The sequence below is a fragment of the Notamacropus eugenii genome, chromosome 3 (genome assembly GCF_028372415.1).
Source record: "Notamacropus eugenii isolate mMacEug1 chromosome 3, mMacEug1.pri_v2, whole genome shotgun sequence".
NCBI classification, from domain to species: Eukaryota; Metazoa; Chordata; class Mammalia; order Diprotodontia; family Macropodidae; genus Notamacropus; species Notamacropus eugenii.
Genome location: NC_092874.1, coordinates 273527488 through 273544904, shown reverse-complemented (window position 1 = coordinate 273544904; position 17417 = coordinate 273527488). Strand labels below are relative to the sequence as shown.

General features: G+C 35.5%; 1 protein-coding gene across 3 annotated transcripts in view; it reads left to right on the top strand.

Annotated features, from left to right (window-relative positions):
* Positions 1-17417, top strand: part of DCN (decorin) — a 55452-nt gene that overhangs the window by 1593 nt on the left and 36442 nt on the right. The window contains exons 1-3 of one of the 3 annotated variants that reach the window (XM_072655556.1): positions 418-822; positions 1661-1850; positions 10918-11156. In XM_072655556.1, coding sequence (XP_072511657.1) covers positions 10952-11156 — 205 coding nt within the window. In that variant the 5' untranslated portion in view covers positions 418-822; positions 1661-1850; positions 10918-10951. Of the gene's footprint in view, positions 1-417; positions 823-1660; positions 2169-10917; positions 11157-17417 lie in introns of those variants that run through there. The other 2 variants (XM_072655557.1, XM_072655558.1) reach the window with 2 other exon arrangements.

Genomic DNA, 17417 nt, shown 5'->3' with positions numbered 1-17417 from the left:
AAGTGAATGTGGGAATGCAGGGATGGGACTAGAAAACTCTGAAGTTGAGGTGCTAAAACTTTCACTCAGTTTTCAGTTCTGTCTCAGGCCAATGAAAGCCCATCCCTTTCTAGGCCCTAATAGATGGTGAATATGTTGGTCACAGGAAATACAGTTACATACCTAACAACACCAAGTCAAATATACAAAAGGGTATAGAAAACAATTTGAAAAGGAGGAGGGGAGGGGGAGCTGTGTTACTTTCTTCTGGGTGACAGTGTGGGATTTAGCCAGAAACTTGAAAAGAGAGAATAGAAATACAAAAGTTTAGAACCCCATCCCTCCCCACCTGAGTTTATTTCTACTATGTTCTAGCAGAAGATTACAGCACCTCCCCTCTGTCTTTCTCTGTCTCCCTGTCTCTGTCTTCATCTCTGTCTCTGTTTCTTTCATGATGGTGGTGGAGAATGTCATAAAATAAAAGAGGGGTGCATCTGCTCATGTTTCAAAGAAATTTTCTTCAGGTTTGCACCTGGTCACAGCCTAGGGGCAGGCAGAAAGAAGCAAGTCAAAACACAGAGACACGAACTTTTCAAACTTTGAAGAGAAATCTCAAAGCATTTGGAACCAGGGAGTTGTTATTAATGTTCTCAGTGCTTTTCAGGGGCTAAGTAAACATCTTCTTGGAGATTTGGATTCTTTTCTCCCTTTTCTGATGTTTGGAAAGCTCCTGGATATCCATAGCTAACAAAATTCTGGATTCATTTAAGAAAATAATAACTACATTCTCTTCAAACCCACCTCCCCAACCACAGAGTGACATATGATCAACTTCTAGATTAGGTATGTTCTCTCACAATCTTGGTGTTCACAGTTAGATCACTTTTTTTTTGGAACAACGATGACGTTATATCTATTGTGCTTTTTACATTTGGGAGGCAAGGGTTAGGGGGAAGAAGGGGGATGCACTTTTAAGGCTGCGTTAGTTTATACAAAACATTTCTGGTCATAAATGTCAGAATCATTTGAGTAATGAAAATAATAAGTGACAGGCTTTTCATATAAAATTCTGGCTTCCTTCCAGGATCCTTTAGGTAACCATTCTAAGTATATAAAAATGCTCCCATAGCATTTAAGATGTAGTACTTGAGTTTCTGTTTAAAAAAATAAACAAAAAAAAATTGCAGAGTGAAGCAAGAGAAGATTGAGTAATTTTTTCTTAACTAAAGATTTCTCACATATTTGATGCAGAACACATTTAGAATAAGTACAAGATAAATACTGGATTATTTGCTAGGCTTCCAGGTATTGTGAATAAGGGAGGAAAAATCCTCCTTTCAGGCTGATAAATGTTACTTATAAACCAGGATAGAAAGAAAAGTTGAGGGGGGAAACAAAGCCAAGCCTTCAGTTAAAAATCTCTCTCTCTCTTTTAAAGGAAATGAATCTAGTAAATAAGATAATCACAATTCAAGTTGCTCAGCTTTTCAGCACAAGCAGTTCGGGATGCTAAACAGATGAAAAAGAAATAAAGCAAAAAAAAAAAAAAAAAAAGCGCCCGATAAAGTTTCTGGCTACAATACAGGAGACATATCATTACCATATGATCTAATGTGGGTGTCAGCCTGGATTGTGTTCATTGAGGGAAACCTTTTTTTTTTTTTTTTCTTCCTCCCAACAGGGCTATGGAGTAGAAAGAAGCAAGAAGGTTTTCCACCAAGTGACAGTCACAGAGCAGTAACCTGCCCCCCTCCTCCTCTTCCTCCTCCTCTCCACACCTGCAAACTTTTTTTCCCTTGCCTGGGTTGAACATTTAGTGTAATTACATCTCAGCTTTTGAGGGCTCCTGTGGCAAAGCCCTGGATGAAAAGGTATGGTTTTCAGTAATTGTCCCGCACGCTGCTGCAGACTAATAAACCTTCGGTCGGTCGGGAGCAAAAGGGATGAGCTGGGGGAGGGATGGTGGTAGAAGAACTAGGAAACTTGGAAGCAGGTTTAAAGCTACATTTTCTTACTTGCTTGAGAACAGAAGTTGGGGCAGTCATTTTTAAGAGCTTGAATACTTTGTCTTGGTGTTTGTAGGTGCCTTTTTTTTTTTTTTTTTAAGTTTTGCTTCTCGAATGGATGTTTCTAAACACAGATGACTTTTTTTCCTTACAATGAGTAGCTGCTTTCCTGCATGAATATTGGTAATGAAATGTTTTGATTCTTTCACTCATGTTTACAGGGAAATGTTTCTGAGTTATTCCAGATCTAGTAGAACTATGAATTCAGGGTTCTTTTCGTCGTTGTTACTATTTTTTTACTTATTACTCCTGTAGATTTAGCTGTCTTTTAGCACTTTTTAAGCATCGGAATAAAGTTACCATGGAGGGAAAGGGAGGGGTTATAGTTGTAAAGATTCAATGTGTAGAGCTGAAACTCTGGGAAACAAAGGGCAGATCCTCAGTAAAGGAGATTGATTCTTTGGGGAAAGATGGAAAGAATCACAGAACACCATGCCTCTGGACTTTTAATATCAACAGTCTCCATGGCTGGAAATAGATTCTGTGGACAAGACATGCAATGACGCTTGATATTTTAAATGGGGACGTGGCTATTTTATAAGATAAATTCACTATGAAATCAAAGTGTGTGGTTTATTTTTTCTCCATCATTTTTTAGAGATGGTAACATGATGACCCCCCAGTAAAGTGGGATCCCAGGGCTGTGGACGCCTGTGGCTTTTTTCTTCCCCTGACTATTTTGAGTTAAACCATAGCCAAGGGACTTCTATAGCTAACTGACTTATGGATAAATGTTTTGATTTTCTCGGTTTTAAGCTTTATTTCTGATTCTGTGAACTGATTTGAGGCTGGAGGTTTTTATTCCCCTCCCCCCTTCTCTCCATGTGTTTATTGTTTCACTTATCTCCTTCTAAGTATAAAGTTCTCTGGCCAAGCCCACTTTGATATCGATACCATAGGCATAAATATCATCACAGAGACCTTCTTCTTGCTGAAGCAGATACAACGGCATTTCTGTAGTAATTGGAAAAACGGAAGTTATTTTGATGAAATAAAACTAATTTAATTTGATCCCTGAAAATCTGTGGAAAAGAAGAATCTTGCTAGTAAAATTCATTTCTATGCCCATTTCCTATTTAATTGGCAGTTCAAAGAAGAGGGACGACTAGTTAAATCATCTTGAAATTCTTCTTCCTTAGGCTAGGTTCAGGATGTTTAAACAGACACAGCTCTCCTTTTTATATGTCAAGAACAAATGGGGTTGCTCAGCATGCCTTTGTCCATTTCATAGTAATGGTAAGTCTACCGAATGAAATATAAACACATAGGCCATAATTTCTTCTTAGTGTATTTTCCCCCTCAATTGCAAAACTTTAAGACCCACATACCATATGGGACTCCCAGCAGACTGAGTAGTGATTGGGAATACCCAAGTGCATAATGAGTCATTATCCCAAGATGCTGTTCCTATGGGTATCCAAGTGCCACTAATAAGGGAAAGGAATTTTAGCAAGAAATTTGATGGCATTTATGGTAATTCTATCCCAGCCCCTACACTGAACACTGAATTCAAGATAGTTTAAACTGAACATAGCTTTATGAAGCTATATGCAAGGCACAGGTGTACACTCTTTGGATGAGACATTGGAGTAAGTAAATAATCAATCCAAAAAAAGTTTTTCAGAAACAAAAATGAAGATGCTTAGCAAACTGGTGTGGATTATGAGGCAAATGAGATGCTTTTTAGTGTCAAATTGTGGGAAAAAATGGGCACAAGAATACATTAGAACACACACGAAATATATTCCTTTCCTGGTTCCATACACCTAGGATCATAAGATCACAGCTGGAAGGGACCTCCAAGGTAGTCTACTCCAATATCCTTATTTTACATATGAGCAAATGTAAAGAGACCTGGAGAGATTCAATGACTTGCCCAAGGTAACTGAGGTAGTAAATGAGTGTCAACATTAAACTGAGGTCCTCTGACTTCAAATCCCTTGTTCCTTCTGCTGATCCACATTGTTTTTGGGAAAGATAACCACCTATGGATATTTGTCTCTGAAATAAATAATAAAGTTATAATATATAATATTTGTAATATAATAAATTTATAATATATATAATATTTATAATATAATAAATAGCATTTATCATATAATGTGCATCATTATATATGTAATTTGAAAATGAAAAAATAAAAAGTGTTAGATGACATTTATCTGGGTTATGAGAGGAATTTGTTAAAGATGCAAGTTCTTAGTTTAAATTTCTTCCCAAAGTTATGGAGAATTTTAATATGCAAACCCAGCAAACTTGTGGTAACTCTGAGTTCTAACATGTAGCAGACTGAAAACCACTCTCTATAATTTTGTCCTAGAGAAAGTTGCCAAACAATAGAGTAGATTTTGAAAGGCAATATTTTAACTAAAGGAAAAAAATGGACTTTAAGAGGGTGTATGTTAACATGGAATTGATTTATAATAGATTAAGTAAACATTTGGCTTTTTAGTTTCAAAAAGGACAGTGGTGGATATTTATTATTTTATATTGCATTCGAAATATACTGATATATTTATACTGATTATTAAATCAGTATGTATAAAGAATCAAACTATAAGAAATTAAGATAAACTTGTGACTTTTCCATTGGCTTTGAGGTAAAGATTTCCAGATGGTCAAACAATATTAGGAAATCAGCAGGTTTAGCATAGGAAAAAAGCCACTGGATAATCCATTCAAAGGAACTCCTTAGCTCAAGGTAAGGAGTTGTAGTCTTTAAGCAAATCTTTGCAATGCAAAGTAAGAACCAGATGATTCAAACAGCTGTTTCACTAATATCTGACCCTGCTTCTTAGAGCATTGGGGATGAGGGTGAGGAAATCAGGTGCTGTGTCCAAAAGTTTAAACTTTTAAAATAAAACTTTTAAACTTTAAAATTTAATTAATTATTTTTAATTTGGCTGATTGTCAGTAAATAATTTCATAAAGTCAGTTAACTAAGCACCAACTGGGGAAAACAAGCCTTCTATATTGCAACTCTGCCGTTTCACAATGGGTAAGACAGAGATGACAGGGTCCATATTCAAGATTAGCAAAAAATGTGCCTGATTGTATAACTGGGTACATATTCATAGTCAGTTTTGACTAAATGAATCATCTCCGCAGCTGAAAAATGGGCAAATATTTCACTCAATTAACTAATTATCCAATAGATCAATGTATTTAAAATGACAAAAAAGAGGAAAAAAATAACCTCACTGAAACTAACAACTGTTTTTATTGTTGAAATATATGCTTCCTTCAAAAATTAAAAACTGAGAAAAGAAGCAAGTCAAAGGGCTGTGATAAGGATCTTACAGAGTTAGTACATTGTATTGATGAGGAAAATGAACCACCAAAAACTCTGCCCAAAGTCATAAGTAGCAGATACATGATGAAAACTCATATTCTCTTAACTTGAAATTCACCATGTTTTGCACACTACCATTTTTTCTAATCTGATCATTTTTCGGATTTCTTTTCAGTAGATACAAAATATCTTAAGGTAATCTATAGATGTATTACTCTGTCTACCTGTCTATCTTCACCAGCAGCAGCATTCTCTCTCTCTCTCTCTCTCTCTCTCTCTCTCTCTCTCTCTCTATTTTAAAATCCACATAGCCTGTCAACCTCATTTAGTAGGTAAGAAAACTAAGACCCAGAAAATTTATGCAATTTTCCCAAAGTTACAATGAAAATAAGTCACAGAATAAAGTTTTGAACTCAGGTCATTTGACTCTAAATCTAGCAATCTTTCTATTATATCATTTTTCTATCCTCCCTGCTATCTATTTCTCTATGTCTTTTCTCTATCTACATATATGTGTGTAGATTTTCAATATAAAAATCAATCTAATTTAATCAATCTATCAATCAATATCATCTATCAATCTAATCTAATCAATCATCAGTCACTACACACATAGCTTTTAAATGGAATTCATGGGCAACTGATTTAAAACAGTAAAATGATTTAAGTGAATTGAATCTTGAGTTTAGTGAATACATGGTTGAATCTGCTGCTTGTAAGCCACATACACTCTGGGCCTCAGTATCATGAGGTAGGGGAGAGAATGATAAATTTGGAATCAAAGCACCTAGGTTGAAATCCTTACTCTGATTCCTTCTATCTGTATAATTTTGTATTAGTTACGTAGCCTCCCTTGGCATCAGTTTGTTTCTGTGTAGCAAAAATGAGAGGATTGGATGATATTGTCTTGTGGTAATTTCCACTTTTGAAATTTCTTTCGATTTCACTTTTCTGTGATTCTGTGACTTTGGTATGATTTTTGTAGCTTGAATCCTAGAATCCTTCCCCTCCACGCAAGCACACATGTGCAAGCACACACACACACATACATACACACACACACACCATTTAGGGTTATGTCATCTACAAATAAGCAAAAAGACTTATTTCATGTCTTAGACACTTTAAATTTGTTTATCACCTTCACTTCTGAATATGTTATTTAACATCTCCTACCTATATTAAAGAGGGAAAACAAAACATTTCTGCAACATTAACTGAATATGACATTATATGTAATATTCCACATCTGCAAAGATGAAAGGGAGGTTCATTTTATGATCTCTCCTTTGGCACCAGTCTTGATAATTATAATTGCACAATCCTTAGTTTCATCATGTTTTTTGTTTTTTTTTTTAGTCATTGTTTCAATTCTCACTGTGTCTATTTTATTGTGTCTATTTTTCCTGGGTTTGCTTTCTTATCTCTGCATCAGTTTACGTAATTCTTCCCATGATTTTCTAAAACTTCATAGTTGTTATTTTGCACAATAAGATCCCTTATCGTCACACACCACAGCTTGTTCCATTGTCCAATCAGTGTCACTTATTTTGTTTCCATTTGTTTTATATGGTATTTTATCTTTCACCTATGAATAACTCGAATACTGAAAATGGCAAAAATGAACACTTGTGCATGGAATGATGACAAATTCCATAATCTCTCAAGTAAATGAGGTGAGACACAAGCTCTGAGGGCTATATAGAGAAATGCTTCTTAGATGAATGTACTGAGAGAATCTATTTGAAAGAAGACAGGCTGAAATGATGGGGTCCGTAGGGCATAATGGTCAGTTATCTTATTTATATATAACTGTATTAGAATTTTCAAGTTTTTAATTAGCAAAACTATAAATCAAGTAACTGTTTAGGGACCATGGGAAGATTATATAAGGACTCCTGATTTCATACCTGACAGAAATTTCATTTTTTTGGTCTTTCCTCCATGTAGTAAATCTGAGGAACTGACTACCAGCAATCTCTGATTTGAGGCATTACAAGTTATTAAGAACTTAGCAGAAAGACTTCTAGCCAAGATGACAATTTGAATAGAAGCAGGCAGATTAGATCACATATATTAGCAAATAAAAATTAAAAACCTCACTAGGGCAAATAACGATCAGTAAGTGACTTCTTCCACCATGGGATTTCAAGGAAGAAAAAAAAAGGTTACCCAGCAACTTAGTCCTAACAGGCACTGGCAAACAATCCTGATGATATCGCCTAGTGTGAGCAGAGATGGGTCTGTGACACTTATAAGATTTGGGCAGTCAGAATAGAAGGGATCCCAAGAAAATACCAGAGTAGTTGAAAACCCACAGCTGAGGCACTAGTATAAGTAGAACACCAGCAACTAGCTCAGTGTGCCTTTGTTGATGGTACAATTCAAATCAAGAGATCCTATCTCTTTCAGATCTGAGGTTCTTGGCATAGCTAGCCCTGAAGATCTAGCGGTCTGACTCTTTAAGATTCAGGGTTTGGGGACAAACATCAGGAGGTAGAGATTAGTGCAGAAACTCAGATGACTCAGGATGATATGAAGCAGAGACAACCATCCTACTCAAAAGTGCTATGACACAAAACGAGACCAAGCTACTACATATATGTAACGTCCAGAAATGTCCCAAAATTTGACCTAGAAGGAAAGAGTAGCATCATAACAAATGCCAGCAGAAACACAAGGGGGAAAATGAATTTTTTATGAAGGCTACAGAAATATGTAGAAAAAAGGAAGCAAAATATTTTTTAACTGGAATGTTCTGGAGAAAATTAATAGAATAAATAACCTAGAAAACTAAGTGGTTATCCTAATCCAAGTAATAGATTTCCTGAAAATCAGAATATATCAAAAGATTCAATGACTTTATGAGAAAGAAAGAAAAGGAAATAGAAGATCCATAAAATATATTTGCGATCAAAATCCACTGCCTTAAAAACGTATAATGGAGGGGTAATTTGAAAATCACTGGTATTGCAAAGTATTAAAGATAAATTGTGATTGAAAAGAAGATACATAGAGAGACACTCCCAACCCACCTTTTCAGGAGGTATGAGGCCCACAGATATTAAATATTGAACATATTTCCACATTTTTTCAACTATTGAGAAGTTATTCTGATCATTTTATTCTCTCTTTTATCCCCTTCTGGGAGGGAGGAACAAAGGGATACTGGGGAAAATTATGATGACATAAAAAACAGAAAACATCAATAAAAATTATTTAAAAAATAATTATTGGGCTTCCTCAAAACCATGAAAACCATGCCCAACTGTCCAGATCTATTAGAAAAAGAGAGCAAAAATAAAGGTAGAAGGAATCTACTTACAATCTCATGAAAAAAACAATAATAAAAGTCCCAGGAATGCCAAGGAACCACAATTAGGATTGCACAAGAGCTGGCAGATTTTACAAAACTGAAAGGAGAGTTTGGAATTAAATGTTCCAAAAAGCAATAGATTTTGGATTGCAAGCAAAAATAAAATAGCCAGAAATGCTAAATATAATCCTACAGCGGAAAAATGAAACAAACCAAAAAAGTCATAAATCTTAATAGAGTAGAAAACTTTTAAGCATTTCCAATGAAAAAACCAGAGTTGAGTAGGAAATGTGAATACAAAAACAAGAGTCAAGAGAAGACTGAAAAAGTATTTTTTATTGGATTTTTAGACACAAACCTCAAGTATTAACAGTAATATGGAATATATAATGTAGATAATTGAAGTGATCAAACCAAATGTTGCAAAACATCCACTAATATTGGAAGTTAAAGAGGGTGAACTCATTATCACTACTCCATTGGAAGATAAATTATATTTCAAGAAAACATAAATAGATGTGACAAGTTACAGTGTTTTATTTAATATTGTATTGGGAGTGATTCATTAAATATCAATGAACTAGTTTTAACCTTTGTTTATACAGGAATTTTGGCAAATGTCATTTTGTTTTTCTAAAGTTAATATAACTTTTGGTACCTATTTTCAGAGGGAAGCAATTTACCCTAAAAGGGTAGAAAGAAGAGAAAAGGAAGAAGTAGGAAAAGAGAGAAGGAGGAAAGGGAGAAGGGGAGGAAGGAGAAGAAAAGGAAGAAATAAAGGAGGAGGACAAAGAGGAGTATAAAACACATTGAAAATTCCCAGATGAAACAGAAAGAGAATTATTGTTTTCCTTGACTAGATAGAGTCTTGAGCCACTGCTGCAAGTTTATTAGGAGGGAACTGATCTTGCTGTAGCCAGATCTATTGGGTCTTATTGGTATCCAGTGTTATGTACAGTCGAGAGAAAGGAAACTTCCCACAGATGCCTTTTTGCTTTTTACTATCCTCTCTTGTTCAAGAGGGAAAAATTTTGCATTTATGTTTCTTGTGAGCTGGGCTTTGAGAATTGGAGCTGACTGAGCAAAGCAGAATCTTCTGTTACTTTTAGATTTCAGGAGTATGTTATTTTTGAAAGAGCATAATATTTTTTCTTAGTGTCCTGTTAAGGGTGGCAATGAGGGAAAAGATCTTGTTGCTGATTCATTATCATATGAGTAGAATAGGAGTGGTTTTGCCTAGCAAGAGACTGGTAAGGACAAGAAAGGGAGCAGCTATTACAGAAATGGTTTTAAGTAGGGAAGATTGTTCCTGAAGGAACCAGAGATATTGTGACCTGTAGTCCAGAGTTTAAGTTACCCCAGGTCCATTGGTTTCCCTAATTATGTGCTTTCCTGCTAAGTTTCTATGTGCATTGATGAGGAAGTGTGACCTAGTTTTATGGGAGGACTTTAATAATATTCCTGTTCTGGCATTCAGTTGAACAAATTATGTGATTATTCTTTCTTGGATTTTCTATTGAGTAAATATGATGTTGCTTTTGTCTTATTATTTAGCAAGTTTTTATGTTTGAGTTAATGGTACCATGGTGACTGATGGGGAAGTGGTAAACACACCAATAGAGTCTTAGTAGCTACGGTGGCAAGTAGTAGAAAATATCCCCCAATGTGAGGATTATCCTTAGGCCTGTGAGAAATTCCTTTCCCTGAGAATCCTAGATCTACCAGTATAAATGCTAGTGGGCTAAGAGAGTTGCCCACGGAGCAAGAATGAAGGTCTATACCATAGGTGTCTATGCTATAACTAGATTATATTTTGCAGCAGAAAAAGGGTATTACTAGTTATATTAGTGTACATGAACCTTTCTTTCAGTCTCCTTTGTTTAGCAGTGGAACTTCTGGGTTAGAAGGTACAGAAGCTATATGATCTTATTTCACATCTAAATAAATAATTTTCCCATTCCCTTCCCCCTTCCAATTGCATGTAGTAGAAATGTGCCAACAATTTCCCTGTTCTTTTAGAAAGTATCCTTTTTTTTGCAAATAGGGTTTATATTTATTATATTTATAACCACAGTTCATAGTACTGTGCCTCTTGCATAAAAGGGATTTAATAAATATTAATTTATTGATCCATGAACAACTTTTTAAAGTTCTACTAGCTGGTGCAAAAGCGAACACTTGTGTGCATCTACAATGAGATATTGTGATGAAACCATTCTGTAATGATGTTCTATCTTTTCCTAACCCTTTCATTTGGTCCCTAGGTTCTCTACTCCTGAAAAATCAATGAAATAAACCATGAAATCTACTATCATCTTCCTCCTTCTTGTGCCACTTTGCTGGGCCAAGCCATTTCAAACGGGCTTATTTGACTTTATGCTCGAGGATGAGGCCTCTGGGATAGGTCCCACCGACACTCTTTTTGAGTTAGAACCACCACTGGGGCCAGTCTGCCCTTTCCGTTGCCAGTGCCATCTTCGAGTTGTTCAGTGTTCTGATTTGGGTAAGTCCATTTGAAATTCCTTTCTTTTAAGTACCTCATTAGCTTTCAACATCACATTATAGAAGCTTAGCATTAGTCAAATGAATTATGATCTAGGAAGAAACAGGTGTAGGATGTGTTCAGGAAGGACCAGCACCTTTGGTATGATGGCTGCCGAGTCTTTTTGGGGACTTTTTCCACCTGTGGTATCTACTTGTTCCACTTAACTCTAACCTGTGGCTCCAAGAAGTTGTAGAATGTGCAGTGGCCTTACCTGTGGTAAACTGTTTTGGCAGGATGGGCCAAATCAAGTTGAGGGTAATCAAGGGTTCTCAAACCCATTGATGAGTTAGAGGAGTAGACACTCCAAGCATGTGAAGACTTCATCTGGTGGAATGGGTGGATGAGAACAATATGTTCCAATGGCCATGAAGGCAAATGAAGCAGGCGATGTGGAGTGCTTAGCTGTGGGATAGTGAGAAGTTGGGTGAGCTCTGGAGTCATAATTGGTTCAGTTGCTTCAGTCATGTCCAACTCTTTATGTCCTCATTCGAGGTTTTCTTGGCAAAGATCCTGGATTAGAGTGGAATGGACTTCTCCATTTCTTCCTCCATCTCACTTTAGAGAGGAAGAAATTGAGGCAAACAGGGTTAAATGACTTTCCCAGGGCCACAGAGCTAGTAAATGTCTGAGGCTGCATTTGAACTCATGAAGAGGAGTCTTTGACTCCAAGCCCAGTGCCCTATACACTGTACCACATCATAAGAGCTTGGTTCAAATCCTGATCTGATGCTCACTTGGCCTCTGTTTGCTCATTTCTAAAATTAAGGACTTGGGCTAGAAGGTCTCTAAAATTCATCTCAGTTTTCAGTATATTACTTGTTAGATGATATTTTGAGGTTTGCAAAGCACCTAACAAATGTGATCTAATTATATCGTCATGGATCCTATAACCTTGGTTTGAATCCTGGTTTTGTAGTTTGATGCTTATGTTCCCTGGAACATGCTACTTCTTTTTTCACCTCCATTTCCTCATTTGTAAAAATAAGACCCTCGAAGATCCATTTAACCTTTTTAAAAAAAGTATTTTATGTGTTTTCAGTGTTTTACAATCACTTCCATACGTCTTAGGTTTTTTCCCCTATCTCCCTGCCTTCTCCCCTCCCTGTCATTCCCTCCCAGAGACAGCATACAATTTTATAGAGGTTCTACACATACATTACTATTAAACACATTTTCACCTTAGTCATGTTGCATAGAAGAATTAAAATGAATGGGAAAAATCAATCCATTTCACCTTTAAGGACAAGGTCTTTGGAAATCTATTATTTCCATGAAGAACATCTAAGTCAGTAGCAATAAATTAAAATAATAAAAAATTTCTAGTACCAGTGTCCTTTCTTCTAAGCTTTTGGTTCAATGGAACTTGAACATTCAACATTTAACTTAATTAACATTTAATTTAACATTTAAGCATTCCAGGACTTGCTTATCTCAGGAACTCAATAGTGAAGAAAAGTTATTAACACAATGCTAAAAGACATTACAAAATTATATTAAAATGTTGAAGTATCAAAATATGGGCTTATATTTGAGGTGCATAATGAATAATATCTAACATTTATATAGTATTTTAAGGTTTACAAATCATTTTGAAAATATTATTTCATTTGATCTTCACAATGACCCTATGAGGTAGTTGCTATTATTATCCTCATTTTGCATATGGAAAAAAAAAATAAAAACAAAACAAAAACTAAGGCTGAGAGAAGTTGTCAAGTCAACAGGCATTTTTTTTTTCATGATTAATTTCTTAGAAAGTCTGGCTTACTGTTTGGGTCCAAGATCTTTCTCCTGATCCCAGATCCCTCCCCTTGGGTGCTAGCTACTTTTGTACAGTTGAGAGAACACTAAAAATAGAATAAATGATAAATTTCATGACTGGTTAATGGCAGAAGTAGAGGAAAATCTATAACTGTTTGAGGGGCATTGTTCATCAATCATGGCCACCTTAGTCAGTAGCTTTTTAAGATATTAACTGCAAGACTTCTTGATGAAGACGTTCTACTTGCCACCTCAACAGAAGTTTTCATTGGAAATTAAATATCTGGTGTTTTGGTCAGCAGTGTCCTAGGGAAGAAGGAAATGGTAGACAAAAGGAAAGGTCACAATGAAATAGTGACAGTGATTCACAGGGATCAGGAGTCTTGATGCTGCGATCACCAGCGCCAGGGTTAATGGAATATTATTCTCTAAAACAAAGAGTCATATGATTTTATCCTATAATCTACAACAATATTATTAATATATAACATCAGTATTACAAATACATAAGAGGCAATTTGGTCACAAAAAGAAGAAAAAAGAGTTGTGATTCTTCCAAGGTGACATACCAAGTGGAAGAACCAAGATCCAGACCCAGGTCATAGGATTATTCAAATCATTATATTTAAAGCTGGGATGCATTTTAGAGATCTACTAGTCCAAGTCTTTCATTTTACAAATGAGGAAACTGAGACCCAGAGAGTGACAACACTAGAATTTGAACTAATATCCTCTAACTCTAACATTCACTTCCTACCTCTGCTTCTTATATTTGAGTCTGACCAGTTTTGACTTTAGAATGACATCTGGTGAGAAGTGTTCAATACTGCAATGGTATTCTAAAATTTTCCTCAATTTTTTTCTAAGGCTCAAAGTGAAAGATATGAAGACATGAATTATTTCTATGACCCCACATACTGGAACCAAGGGAGATCTGGCCAGTCATTTGTGAATTTCAGGGGGAAAAAAAAAACCAAAAAAGCAAAAACTTACTCTGAACTGTCTGTTTACATGACAAATATTTTCAAACTCAGTGACTGATAAAAACATTCTGGATGACCTTCCAATTCCACATCATTAAAAAGCACCAAGTCATTCACAGGAACACATCATAAAAATGTTGTTGTAGGATGGCATGCAGTTCAAGGATTTGGAAAGTCATGGCAGTGTTCGTAAAGATGAGTTATTTTCCCACATTTCATCTGTTCCCTAGACGTCTTATTAAAAGAAAAAAAAGTTCTCAAATTTATTTTGCTTGGGGGGCAAGGATAGGGAGACAGTGTAATTTTGAAAGAACCTCCTGGTGGAAGGGACTCTCCCCTCAGTTATGAAGACTAGACAATCACCTGCAAAGTATGGTTGTAGATATTTGCCCCATGATCACTAGCATGAGGCTAGTTAATTGATTGTGTTGGGGGGGAAGCTTGAACTCAAGTCTGTCTGCCTCCATCTGCTTTACCACTGTTTCTTACTTGTACTTTATAGACTCTTATGTAGAAGGAAAGGAGTTGAGGCTGAGATGACTGATTCTCTTTGTCTCTGTCCCTGTCTCAGTCTGCCATGCTCTGTCTCTCTTATCTGCTTCTCTTTTTCTCTCTCTGCCTTTTCTCTGTCTCTCATTATCTCTCTTTCTCCATCTCTTTATGCTTCTGACTGTCTATCTTTTTGTCTCTGTCTTTGTCTCGCTCTGTCTCTGTTTCTATCTCTCTCTTTCTCTCTCTGTCTCTGCCTGTCTATCTGACTGTCTCCATAGCTATAGATATAGATAAATTCTTTTTTGTTTGTTTGTCTTAAACCATGCCAACGATTTCATTTGAATAGAGAACTCTGGAAACCCCCTCTCCCATTGTAGATTGATAACTACTCTCCAACTAAGTGTTTTAGAGATTTACCTGGGACACTGAAAGATTAAAACTTCTGCATAACCACTCCACATCTAAGAACGTACTTGTACCCAACTTTTCTTTCCTCTGAAGTCAGCTTTCTATCACAACATGGTTCATTGCCTCAACTGATGGGATTTATCACTAGGTATTCTTAAGAAATCATATTGAATTCATAGAATTAAAGTCTGATCAACAATTTCATCCAAGATCTCATGTTAACTTTATTAATTCTATAATGACTGTCCAGAAAAATAATGAATATTAAAGTAATAAATCTCATAAACATTGATCATATCAGCAGAGGGCTCCATAACAGATATTAAAATTACAAGTATCATAAATACAATCACATTTTTAAGAGGCCAGGAACCTTTCATAGCAATTTCCTCACTTTTGGTGAGCATAAAGTATAAAAGCTTTTGGCTAATATATTCATGTGTTTCCCGAAAGGAAAGACATTGATGTGGTGCCTTCTCTATATATTCCCAGAGAATTCCTCAAACTTATCCTCTTTCCCACAGAGAGGACTGTTTGAAGAAAGGTGTTTGAAAACTTGAAAATTTAATCTATATCACATGGGATTTTCTATAGATTATCTATAGATCATCTATATTATTGTCTATATAGGGTATATAGATTATCTATATGTTATTGTGTATCTACCTCTATCAACTATCATCTGTTTATCTCTATCATCTGCCTATCTATCTGTATATAAAGCACATGTGCATACATATATATGTTTGTCTCTCTACAATGCATTAATCACCTATAGATATACATGTGTGCCTACCCATAAATATATTCACAACTACATATCTATGTATATTTTCCATTTTTGGAGTCCTAAATCCACTTCTTAAAGCCAAAAGTAGTGATTTCTAGAAATGGTGCAGTGGGAAGAATAATTCTTCAGACTTTGTTTCAATCTCTATACCTGACATTTACTATATATCGACTGTGAGCAAATTACTTCAGCTCCCTGAGCTTCTCTTTCCCTATCTCTAAATTAAGGAAGTTACAATCAGTGGCCTCTGTGGTTCTTTTCGACTCTTGAGTTATTATCATATGACTACAAGTTGAGCCAATTGATTGGCTAAAAACTATTTTATTTGTGAAAAAGTAAAAGAAAAACTCAAAATCCACTCTCATCAACTGTAGTCTTCCATTCACATTTAACAATAAATTTAACTTTTTTAATTTAGTCCGTCTTTTTCTATCTGAAATAGTAAAAATAGTTACATTCAAGTTTGTATGTAAGCCTGACACAAATATAGTCATGGTGTAGTGGATAGGGCATTAAGACTGGAACGAGGAGCTGGGTTCAAATCCTGCCTCAGAGACTTAGTAGTTATAATCCTTTACAAGTTACTTAACCCATCTGTGCCTCAGTTTTCTACTCTATAAAATAGGAGAGAGGTAGAGCTAATACTCTCCATAATTCCTTCCAGATTTAAATCTATTATTCCATGTTGGTGGTTAATGCAACTCTCATTAAGATAATTATCCCCCTCCCCAACCCCAGTGTTTGCATAGAGGGAATAAGATAATGTTCTTCTTGTAAAAAGATAATGGGGAGGCAATGTGATATAATGACAAGGATGCTAGTCTCAGAGCCTGGAAGACCAGGTCTGACACATCTTTTCTGTGTGATTCTAGGCAAGCCACTTAACTTCTCAGCGTTTTAATATTTGATCATAATTTGAAGAGAAGACCCTGACTTTGCATTAATAGATGAACTTTCATAACCCAGAGATCTTTATACCAGTGAAATGACAGGTCCAGTACCTACCCTTATCCTTATGAAGATGGTATGATTAACTCACTGTTACTAGCTTTGAATTATTTGTTTTTAGTAATAAAGATGATTGATAACCCACCCACAATATTTCATATGCTATCCTGGTTTAACCTTTTAAATACATTTCTTAAACAATCCATCAAAAATTGACAAGACTTTTGAATTAGCTGAACTAGAGAAAGAATGAAACTGTCCTTGGCTTGAATTACTGTAGCTAAGTCATCTTCTCCAGTCAAAAATGACATTAGTAAAAGACAACTATGGAAAAGGAAAAAAAATACAATAATAAGCCATGTTTTATAGATTAAAGTGGAATTTCAAAAAAAGGAAGAAAATCACCAAAGATGAATAGAAGAAAGAGATGAAAAGAGAGATCTGAAAAAGAGACAGTTATGAAAAGGGAAGAGTAAAACAGAAAGACAAGACAGTATAACAGAATAGTGGCTTTATGATAGGCTGAGTTAGGAGGAACCTCAGAAACCATTTTATCTTCATTTTACTAATGAGTAAACTACACAAGTTAAATGACTTATTCCAACTTGCACAATTAGTAAGGGGGCAGAACTGCAGATTTCATGTTTCCAAATTCAGCACTCATCCCATATACTACAGTGCCCTGGGGAAGAATCATCATTTATTGGAAACATTTCTTGGAAATTGTCATTTAGAGCAATGAGTTTCCAATTTTCATTATTAGTGTATTTGTTCCAAAGGAGAAAATATAAATATATAAATACAACTATATATTTAAAAAACTATCTATTTATCATC